This window comes from Panulirus ornatus, chromosome 42 (assembly GCF_036320965.1).
Source record: "Panulirus ornatus isolate Po-2019 chromosome 42, ASM3632096v1, whole genome shotgun sequence".
Lineage (NCBI taxonomy): Eukaryota > Metazoa > Arthropoda > Malacostraca > Decapoda > Palinuridae > Panulirus > Panulirus ornatus.
In genome coordinates, this window is record NC_092265.1 from 20,645,609 (window position 1) to 20,657,883 (window position 12,275).

Consider the following 12,275-nt stretch of genomic DNA (forward strand, 5'->3'; position numbering starts at 1 on the left):
GAAATGTACAATTTATTCACACAAACGTCAATAGCAGTTCTCATCAATTTCACCACTGAATCAATAAGCTTCAATGTCTAAGCTACATTTTTCTCCAACTTCACTATTTTCTTGTCAAAACACCATGCATGAAAACTATCACTCCAGTAACACAACTGTAAACATTTACTTCCCCTTTAAAAAGTTCTGGGGAAGTCTGTCTCGATACACTGCGGCGAGGCGACGCGACGCTGACACAATCACTGTCACAATATCACTTCTGCCTCCTTCCAAGCGTTGTTTCAGGGAATAATTCCGGGTTGCTGAAGACGTTGCGGCAGCCTGAGGACTGTTTGTTCATGCGTATATGCATCCACAGACGCCGCGTATACGTGCGTAGATTCTCTCGTCCCGGATCCGTACGTACGAGTCGACCCGAAGACCCGTCACTCCACAACCCTGAACATTTACGGATCCGTTCGCTGATGTAGTTGAGCTGCAATTCCAGATCATGTTGGACAAATTGAATGCAGCGCGGCCCAAGGGGCGTGATGCCGCCATTGCAGCACAAGTTGGTCACAAGTGTTCTTCCCTCAGCTCTCTGTTTATATATATATATATATATTTTCCCTGGGGATAGGGGAGAAAGAATACTTCCCACGTATTCCCTGCGTGTCGTAGAAGGCGACTAAAAGGGAAGGGAGCGGGGGGCTGGAAATCCTCCCCTCTCGTTTTTTTTTTTTTTTTTTTTTTTTTTTCCAAAAGAAGGAACAGAGAAGAGGGCCAGGTGAGGATATTCCCTCAAAGGCCCAGTCCTCTGTTCTTAACGCTACCTCGCTATCGCGGGAAATGGCGAATAGTATGAAAAAAAAAAATATATATATATATATATATATATATATATATATATATATATATATATATATTTTTCTTTTTTTTTTTTTTTGCCGCTGTCTCCCGTGTTTGCGAGGTAGCGCAAGGAAACAGACGAAAGAAATGGCCCAACCCACCCCCATAAGCATGTGTATACATACGTCCACACACGCAAATATACATACCTACACAGCTTTCCATGGTTTACCCCAGACGCTTCACATGTCCTGATTCAATCCACTGACAGCACGTCAACCCCGGTATACCACATCGATCCAATTCACTCTATTCCTTGCCCTCCTTTCACCCTCCTGCATGTTCAGGCCCCGATCACACAAAATCTTTTTCACTCCATCTTTCCACCTCCAATTTGGTCTCCCACTTCTCCTCGTTCCCTCCACCTCCGACACATATATCCTCTTGGTCAATCTTTCCTCACTCATTCTCTCCATGTGCCCAAACCATTTCAAAACACCCTCTTCTGCTCTCTCAACCACGCTCTTTTTATTTCCACACATCTCTCTTATCCTTACGTTACTTACTCGATCAAACCACCTCACACCACACATTGTCCTCAAACGTCTTATTTCCAGCACATCCATCCTCCTGCGCACAACTCTATCCATAGCCCATGCCTCGCAACCATACAACATTTCTGGAACCACTATTCCTTCAAACATACCCATTTGTGCTTTCCGAGATAATGTTCTCGACTTCCACACATTCTTCAAGGCTCCCAGGATTTTCGCCCCCTCCCCCACCCTATGAACCACTTCCGCTTCCATGGTTCAATCCGCTGCCAGATCCACTCCCAGATATCTAAAACACTTTACTTCCTCCAGTTTTTCTCCATTCAAACTTACCTCCCAAATTGACTTGACCCTCAACCCTACTGTACCTAATTACCTTGCTCTTATTCACATTTACTCTTAACTTTCTTCTTTCACACACTTTACCAAACTCAGTCACCAGCTTCTGCAGTTTCTCACATGAATCAGCCAATAGCGCTGTATCATCAGCGAACAACAACTGACTCACTTCCCAAGCTCTCTCATCCCCAACAGACTTCATACTTGCCCCTCTTTCCAAAACTCTTGCATTCACCTACCTAACAACCCCATCCATAAACAAATTAAACAACCATGGAGACATCACACACCCCTGCCGCAAACCTACATTCACTGAGAACCAATCACTTTCCTCTCCTCCTACACGTACACATGCCTTACATCCTCGATAAAAACTTTTCACTGCTTCTAACAACTTGCCTCCCACACCATATATTCTTAATACCTTCCACAGAGCATCTCTATCAACTCTATCATATGCCTACTTCAGATCCATAAATGCTACATACAAATCCATTTGCTTTTCTAAGTATTTCTCACATACATTCTTCAAAGCAAACACCTGATCCACACATCCTCTACCACTTCTGAAACCTCACTGCTCTTCCCCAATCTGATGCTCTGTACATGCCTTCACCCTCTCAATCAATACCCTCCCATATAATTTACCAGGAATACTCAACAAACTTATACCTCTGTAATTTGAGCACTCACTCTTATCCCCTTTGCCTTTGTACAAAGGCACTATGCACGCATTCCGCCAATCCTCAGGTACCTCACCATGAGTCATATATACATTAAATAACCTTACCAACCAGTCAATAATACAGTCACCCCCTTTTTTAATAAATTCCACTGCAATGCCATCCAAACCTGCTGCCTTGCCGGCTTGCATCTTCCGCAAAGCTTTTACTACCTCTTCTCTGTTTACCAAATCATTTTCTCTAACCCTCTCACTTTGCACACCACCTCGACCAAAACACCCTATATCTGCCACTCTATCATCAAACACATTCAACAAACCTTCAAAATACTTACTCCATCTCCTTCTCACATCACCACTACTTGTTATCACCTCCCCATTTGCGCCCTTCACTGAGGTTCCCATTCATTATTTTTTTTTTTTTTTATTACAACTACTAAGGAGCTCTAAAGCCAAAACGAATTTCATTTTGTATTACATTTTGTATAACAATTTGACGAATAAAGTATCTTATCTTTTCTTATCTTATTTACCTCCTTCCAGAACATCTTTTTATTCTCCCTAAAATTTAATGATACTCTCTCACCCCAACTCTCATATATATATATATATATATATATATATATATATATATATATATATATATATATATATATATATATATATATATATATATATATATATATATATATATATATATATATATATATATATATATATATATATTTAATTTTCCAAAAGAAGGAACAGAGAAGAGGGCCTGGTGAGGATATTTCCTCAAAGGCCCAGTCCTCTGTTCTTAACGCTACCTCGCTGTCGCGGGAAATGGCGGATAGTATGAAAAAAAAAATATATATATATATATATTCAGTGACAAAAGTTTCTCCCTTTTTTCGTGTGTGACTTTGGAGATGATCCTCGTGGGTTGGGAGTCTGTTAGACAGTTTGGTATGCCCACCTCCGTCCACAAGAACTGGTCACCACCTTTCCTGGAAAACTACATCGCAGTTTGAATTCTAGAAGCAGATCAGAAACATTAATCTCAAATGAGTTTTTTTGAATCTCAGTCTCCAATACACCCCTGAGTAAAAACATGTCTCCAAGAAAATATAAAGATGATAGCATACCCATAAATAAACTGTCCGTATCCCATTATCTTATCTTTGAAATATATATTTTTTCGCTGAGAAACGAATGTTTCTTCTGAGAAAACAAACTTGTGTCTCTACAACTACAGAGAACAAGTTCTCCTCAAGAACCTACCGTTCATCGATTCGTACACCGTGCTGAGGTGCAATATCCGGAGAACTCTCGCAAAGTCTTCTTGATCTTTAAACTTTCAAACTGTTGAGAATCATCCGCCAAGTTCGACTCGAATCTCTGCCATCAGTTCAACGTTGAATAGGGTGAGAGCTACTGGTACCAGACCATATGGGGGTCTATGGTCTTTCGTGGTGTAGTGGTTCACGTCACAGACCATAATGTATTTAATGGCCGCTTGAGGTCGAGCGTTCAGGGTCCAATCTTGGTTACAGCAGTCGGTCCACAGTGAACCCAGCTCTTCATTCTCTCCTAAGGGTTGGTCGAAAAAATGGGTATCTGGCAAAGGCTAGGATATGTATATACAGAGTTTTAATGACTTGGCTTGGATTATGGCATTTAGTTGCCAGCGCCATCTCAGCTAACATGAAAGAAATGTTAGTGAGAGGACAAGAGCAAGGGAAGGAGTAGCAGTACTCCTGAAACAGGAGTTGTGGGAGTACGTGATACAATGTAAGAAAGTAAATTCTCGATTGATATGGGTAAAACTGAAAGTTGATGGAGAGAGATGGGTGATTATTGGTGCATATGCACCTGGGCATGAGAAGAAAGATCATGAGAGGCAAGTGTTTTGGGAGCAGCTGAATGAGTGTGTTAGTGGTTTTGATGCACAAGACCGGGTTATAGTGATGGGTGATTTGAATGCAAAGGTGAGTAATGTGGCAGTTGAGGGAATAATTGGTATACATGGGGTGTTCAGTGTTGTAAATGGAAATGGTGAAGAGCTTGTAGATTTATGTGCTGAAAAAGGACTGATGATTGGGAATACCTGGTTTAAAAAGCGAGATATACATAAGTATACTTATGTAAGTAGGAGAGATGGCCAGAGAGCGTTATTGGATTACGTGTTAATTGACAGGCGCGCGAAGAGAGACTTTTGGATGTTAATGTGCTGAGAGGTGCAACTGGAGCGATGTCTGATCATTATCTTGTGGAGGCTAAGGTGAAGACTTGTATTGGTTTTCAGAAAAAAAGAGTGAATGTTGGGGTGAAGAGGGTGGTGAGAGTAGGTGAGCTTGGGAAGGAGACTTGTGTGAGGAAGTACCAGGAGAGACTGAGTACAGAATGGAAAAAGGTGAGAACAATGGAAGTAAGGGGAGTGGGGGAGGAATGGGATGTATTTAGGGAATCAGTGATGGATTGCGCAAAAGATGCTTGTGGCATGAGAAGAGTGGGAGGTGGGTTGATTAGAAAGGGTAGTGAGTGGTGGGATGAAGAGGTAAGAGTATTAGTGAAAGAGAAGAGAGAGGCATTTGGACGATTTTTGCAGGGAAAAAATGCAGTTGAGTGGGAGACGTATAAAAGAAAGAGACAGGAGGTCAAGAGAAAGGTGCAAGAGGTGAAAAAAAGGGCGAAATGAGAGTTGGGGTGAGAGAGTATCATTAGATTTTAGGGAGAATAAAAAGATGTTCTGGAAGGAGGTAAATAAAGTGCGTAAGACAAGGGAGCAAATGGGAACTTCAGTGAAGGGCGCAAATGGGGAGGTGATAACAAGTAGTGGTGATGTGAGAAGGAGATGGAGTGAGTATTTTGAAGGTTTGTTGAATGTGTTTGATGATAGAGTGGCAGATATAGGGTGTTTTGGTCGAGGTGGTGTGCAAAGTGAGAGGGTTAGGGAAAATGATTTGGTAAACAGAGAAGAGGTAGTAAAAGCTTTGCGGAAGATGAAAGCCGGCAAGGCAGCAGGTTTGGATGGTATTGCAGTGGAATTTATTAAAAAAGGGGGTGACTGTATTGTTGACTGGTTGGTAAGGTTATTTAATGTATGTATGACTCACGGTGAGGTGCCTGAGGATTGGCGGAATGCGTGCATAGTGCCATTGTACAAAGGCAAAGAGGATAAGAGTGAGTGCTCAAATTACAGAGGTATAAGTTTGTTGAGTATTCCTGGTAAATTATATGGGAGGGTATTGATTGAGAGGGTGAAGGAATGTACAGAGCATCAGATTGGGGAAGAGCAGTGTGGTTTCAGAAGTAGTAGAGGATGTGTGGATCAGGTGTTTGCTTTGAAGAATGTATGTGAGAAATACTTAGAAAAGCAAATGGATTTGTATGTATCATTTATGGATCTGGAGAAGGCATATGGTAGAGTTGATAGAGATGCTCTGTGGAAGGTATTAAGAATATATGGTGTGGGAGGCAAGTTGTTAGAAATAATTAAAATTTTTTATCGAGGATGTAAGGCATGTGTACGTGTAGGAAGAGAGGAAAGTGATTGGTTCTCAGTGAATGTAGGTTTGCGGCAGGGGTGTGTGATGTCTCCATGGTTGTTTAATTTGTTTATGGATGGGGTTGTTAGGGAGGAGAATGCAAGAGTTTTGGAAAGAGGGGCAAGTATGAAGTCTGTTGGGGATGAGAGAGCTTGGGAAGTGAGTCAGTTGTTGTTCGCTGATGATACAGCGCTGGTGGCTGATTCATGTGAGAAACTGCAGAAGCTGGTGACTGAGTTTGGTAAAGTGTGTGGAAGAAGAAAGTTAAGAGTAAATGTGAATAAGAGCAAGGTTATTAGGTACAGTAGGGTTGAGGGTCAAGTCAACTGGGAGGTGAGTTTGAATGGAGAAAAACTGGAAGAAGTGAAGTGTTTTAGATATCTGGGAGTGGATCTGGCAGCGGATGGAACCATGGAAGCGGAAGTGGATCATAGGGTGGGGGAGGGGGCGAAAATCCTGGGAGCCTTGAAGAATGTGTGGAAGTCGAGAACATTATCTCGGAAAGCAAAAATGGGTATGATTGAAGGAATAGTGGTTCCAACAATGTTGTATGGTTGCGAGGCGTGGGACTATGGATAGAGTTGTGCGCAGGAGGATGGATGTGCAGGAAATGAGATGTTTGAGGACAATGTGTGGTGTGAGGTGGTTTGATCGAGTAAGTAATGTAAGAGTAAGAGAGATGTGTGGAAATAAAAAGAGCGTGGTTGAGAGAGCAGAAGAGCGGTGTTTTGAAATGGTTTGGGCACATGGAGAGAATGAGTGAGGAAAGATTGACCAAGAGGATATATGTGTCGGAGGTGGAGGGAACGAGGAGAAGAGGGAGACCAAATTGGAGGTGGAAAGATGGAGTGAAAAAGATTTTGTGTGATCGGGGCCTGAACATGCAGGAGGGTGAAAGGAGGGCAAGGAATAGAGTGAATTGGATCGATGTGGTATACCGGGGTTGCCGTGCTGTCAGTGGATTGAATCAGGGCATGTGAAGAGTCTGGTGTAAACCATGGAAAGTTGTGTGGGGCCTGGATGTGGAAAGGGAGCTGTGGTTTCGGGCATTATTGCATGGCAGCTAGAGACTTAGTGTGAACGAATGGGGCCTTTGTTGTCTTTTCCTAGCGCTACCTTGCACACATGAGGGGGGGAGGGGGATGGTATTCCATGTGTGGCGAGGTGGCGATGGGAATGAATACAGGCAGACAGTGTGAATTGTGTGCATGGGTATATATGTATGCGTCTGTGTGTGTATATATATGTGTACATTGAGATGTATAGGTATGTATATTTGCTTGTGTGGACGTGTATGTATATACATGTGTATGTGGTTGGGTTGGGCCATTTCTTTAGTCTGTTTCCTTCCTATATATATATATATATATATATATATATATATATATATATATATATATATATATATATATATGGGAGGGTATTGATTGAGAGGGTGAAGGCATGTACAGAGCATCAGATTGGGGAAGAGCAGTGTGGTTTCAGAAGTGGTAGAGGATGTGTGGATCAGGTGTTTGCTTTGAAGAATGTATGTGAGAAATACTTAGAAAAGCAAATGGATTTGTATGTAGCATTTATGGATCTGGAGAAGGCATATGATAGAGTTGATAGAGATGCTCTGTGGAAGGTATTAAGAATATATGGTGTGGGAGGCAAGTTGTTAGAAGCAGTGAAAAGTTTTTATCGAGGATGTAAGGCATGTGTACGTGTAGGAAGAGAGGAAAGTGATTGGTTCTCAGTGAATGTAGGTTTGCGGCAGGGGTGCGTGATGTCTCCATGGTTGTTTAATTTGTTTATGGATGGGGTTGTTAGGGAGGTGAATGCAAGAGTTTTGGAAAGAGGGGCAAGTATGAAGTCTGTTGGGGATGAGAGAGCTTGGGAAGTGAGTCAGTTGTTGTTCGCTGATGATACAGCGCTGGTGGCTGATTCTTGTGAGAAACTGCAGAAGCTGGTGACTGAGTTTGGTAAAGTGTGTGAAAGAAGAAAGTTAAGAGTAAATGTGAATAAGAGCAAGGTTATTAGGTACAGTAGGGTTGAGGGTCAAGTCAACTGGGAAGTGAGTTTGAATGGAGAAAAACTGGAAGAAGTGAAGTGTTTTAGATATCTGGGAGTGGATCTGGCAGCGGATGGAACCGTGGAAGCGGAAGTGGATCATAGGGTGGGGGAGGGGGCGAAAATCCTGGGAGCCTTGAAGAATGTGTGGAAGTCGAGAACATTATCTCGGAGAGCAAAAATGGGTATGATTGAAGGAATAGTGGTTCCAACAATGTTGTATGGTTGCGAGGCGTGGACTATGGATAGAGTTGTGCGCAGGAGGATGGATGTGCAGGAAATGAGATGTTTGAGGACAATGTGTGGTGTGAGGTGGTTTGATCGAGTAAGTAATGTAAGAGTAAGAGAGATGTGTGGAATTAAAAAAACGTGGTTGAGAGAGCAGAAGAGCGTGTTTTGAAATGGTTTGGGCACATGGAAAGAATGAGTGAGGAAAGATTGACCAAGAGGATATATGTGTCGGAGGTGGAGGGAACGAGGAGAAGAGGGAGACCAAATTGGAGTTGGAAAGATGGAGTGAAAAAGATTTTGAGTGATCGGGGCCTGAACATGCAGGAGGGTGAAAGGCGTACAAGGAATAGAGTGAATTGGATCGATGTGGTATACCGGGGTTGCCGTGCTGTCAGTGGATTGAATCAGGGCATGTGAAGAGTCTGGTGTAAACCATGGAAAGTTGTGTGGGGCCTGGATGTGGAAAGGGAGCTGTGGTTTCGGGCATTATTGCATGGCAGCTAGAGACTTAGTGTGAACGAATGGGGCCTTTGTTGTCTTTTCCTAGCGCTACCTTGCACACATGAGGGGGGGAGGGGGATGGTATTCCATGTGTGGCGAGGTGGCGATGGGAATGAATACAGGCAGACAGTGTGAATTGTGTGCATGGGTATATATGTATGCGTCTGTGTGTGTATATATATGTGTACATTGAGATGTATAGGTATGTATATTTGCTTGTGTGGACGTGTATGTATATACATGTGTATGTGGTTGGGTTGGGCCATTTCTTTAGTCTGTTTCCTTCCTATATATATATATATATATATATATATATATATATATATATATATATATATATATATATATATATATATATATATATATATATATATATATATATGGGAGGGTATTGATTGAGAGGGTGAAGGCATGTACAGAGCATCAGATTGGGGAAGAGCAGTGTGGTTTCAGAAGTGGTAGAGGATGTGTGGATCAGGTGTTTGCTTTGAAGAATGTATGTGAGAAATACTTAGAAAAGCAAATGGATTTGTATGTAGCATTTATGGATCTGGAGAAGGCATATGATAGAGTTGATAGAGATGCTCTGTGGAAGGTATTAAGAATATATGGTGTGGGAGGCAAGTTGTTAGAAGCAGTGAAAAGTTTTTATCGAGGATGTAAGGCATGTGTACGTGTAGGAAGAGAGGAAAGTGATTGGTTCTCAGTGAATGTAGGTTTGCGGCAGGGGTGCGTGATGTCTCCATGGTTGTTTAATTTGTTTATGGATGGGGTTGTTAGGGAGGTGAATGCAAGAGTTTTGGAAAGAGGGGCAAGTATGAAGTCTGTTGGGGATGAGAGAGCTTGGGAAGTGAGTCAGTTGTTGTTCGCTGATGATACAGCGCTGGTGGCTGATTCTTGTGAGAAACTGCAGAAGCTGGTGACTGAGTTTGGTAAAGTGTGTGAAAGAAGAAAGTTAAGAGTAAATGTGAATAAGAGCAAGGTTATTAGGTACAGTAGGGTTGAGGGTCAAGTCAACTGGGAAGTGAGTTTGAATGGAGAAAAACTGGAAGAAGTGAAGTGTTTTAGATATCTGGGAGTGGATCTGGCAGCGGATGGAACCGTGGAAGCGGAAGTGGATCATAGGGTGGGGGAGGGGGCGAAAATTCTGGGAGCCTTGAAGAATGTGTGGAAGTCGAGAACATTATCTCGGAGAGCAAAAATGGGTATGATTGAAGGAATAGTGGTTCCAACAATGTTGTATGGTTGCGAGGCGTGGACTATGGATAGAGTTGTGCGCAGGAGGATGGATGTGCAGGAAATGAGATGTTTGAGGACAATGTGTGGTGTGAGGTGGTTTGATCGAGTAAGTAACGTAAGGGTAAGAGAGATGTGTGGAAATAAAAAGAGCGTGGTTGAGAGAGCAGAAGAGGGTGTTTTGAAATGGTTTGGTCACATGGAGAGGATGAGTGAGGAAAGATTGACCAAGAGGATATATGTGTCGGAGGTGGAGGGAACGAGGAGAAGAGGGAGACCAAATTGGAGGTGGAAAGATGGAGTGAAAAAGATTTTGTGTGATCGGGGCCTGAACATGCAGGAGGGTGAAAGGAGGGCAAGGAATAGAGTGAATTGGAGCGATGTGGTATACCGGGTTGACGTGCTGTCAGTGGATTGAATCAAGGCATGTGAAGCGTCTGGGGTAAACCATGGAAAGCTGTGTAGGTATGTATATTTGCGTGTGTGGACGTATGTATATACATGTGTATGGGGGTGGGTTGGGCCATTTCTTTCGTCTGTTTCCTTGCGCTACCTCGCAAACGCGGGAGACAGCGGCAAAAAAAAAAAAAAAAGATATAAATATGTGTGTGTGTGTGTGTTCTTAGAATCAAGATTTCATTGATTTACCAAAATTACCATATAAAAAAAAGGAAAAATTCTTGAGATCTCATTTCCATCATTTTTCTGACATCTCATTTGAAAGCCCCTGTTTTTTCTAGAGTCCATTAAAACCCAAATTTTCCTGGAATCCCATTCAAAACGCCCTCTTGTTTTGAGATCTCGTTTCAAAAACCTCACTTTTCTGTAGTCCCAGTTAGAAACCTCTAAAATGGGGGATCGGATTCGGATTACGTTTAAAAACCTGTGGTACTTAGGCTGGGTGAAAAGAGGCATTTCATCTTTTTTCTCTAATATCTGTAATATCCTTATGACTAATCCAGAACAGCCTAGTCATTTCGACCACGTACGCTACAAATATAGAACATAAACTACATATTCTCACCAACCAATTGTGACAAAGACACTGAAGAGAAATAAGTAAGTCAGGTATATATATATATATATGTATATATATATATATATATATATATATATATATATATATATATATATATATATATATATATATATATATATATATATATATATATATATATATACATAATGAAATACATGTATACGTGACTGAAGTTAACTGCATCGAATTTAACTGTGCATAAACAAGTTTTAAGAAAATACGATGATAGTTTATATAACGTCCAAAAACGTCTTATGAGAGAATATCTATTGATTGTATATACCACTGGATCACTGAGGAAGGGCTCTACCCTTAGGATTATGAGGTTCCCTGAAGAGGATTCCATCAAGCTTGCTGGAGAGATTCGAAGGCTGACATGGAATTCAAGACTTTATCCTGTCGAATCTTGATACAGCCTTCTCTAAGGTGGTTTACTCTGTTCTTCCTCTATGCAATCAGAGGGACTCAAGCTTTACGAAGGGGTTCTTGAAGAACTGGACCAGCTGGTGAACATCTAATGTTACGAAGAATTGGACCAGCTGGTGAACATCTAAGTTTACGATGAACTGGACCAGCTGGTGAACATCTTACGAAGAACTGGACCAGCTGGTGAACATCTAAGGTTACATTACAGCAGAGTCTGAACATTGAAAGGTTATACAGACAGAAAACGTAGTATTTTGGGAAGCAGCACCTGGAGTATTCCCAGTTAGTTACAAATTTAAAAGTGGCCTTAATTAAGTGGGTATGAGTCAGTGGGCGATCAGCATATACAAATACTTCTGGGAAGCGAAGAAGATTTTCATTTTCTTTTCATTTTTTTTTTGACTTCATGACCACACTCCTCTCTCTCTCTCTCTCTCTCTCTCTCTCTCTCTCTCTCTCTCTCTCTCTCTCTCTCTCTCTCTCTCTCTCTCTCTCTCTCTCTCTCTCTCTCTCTCTCTCTCTCTCTCTCTCTCTCTCTCTCTCTCTCTCTCTCTCTCACACACACAGCATGTGCAAGAAAGAAGGCTGTGTGGAGCAGAGAGAGAGAGAGCGTTCGTGTTTATCGCTGGTGAAGGTTCTTGGAAGGAACACGCACACACACACACACACACACACACACACACACACACACACACACACACACACACACACACACACACACTCGCACGGATCGACTCCTCTCTCTCTCTCTCTCTCTCTCTCTCTCTCTCTCTCTCTCTCTCTCTCTCTCTCTCTCCTTCATCACGTTCCCTCACCCTCCTCCTCCTCCTCCTCCTCCTCCTCCTCCTCCTCCTCCT

General features: G+C 42.1%; 1 protein-coding gene across 1 annotated transcript in view; it reads right to left on the reverse strand.

Moving 5' to 3' along the window:
• Positions 1 to 3,669: 3,669 nt before the first annotated feature.
• LOC139762017 (probable serine/threonine-protein kinase DDB_G0281745) overlaps positions 3,670 to 12,275 on the reverse strand; it is a 175,568-nt gene continuing 166,962 nt past the window's right edge. The window contains exon 2 of the mRNA XM_071686797.1: positions 3,670 to 3,783. Coding sequence (XP_071542898.1) covers positions 3,670 to 3,783 — 114 coding nt within the window. The remainder of the gene's footprint in view (positions 3,784 to 12,275) is intronic.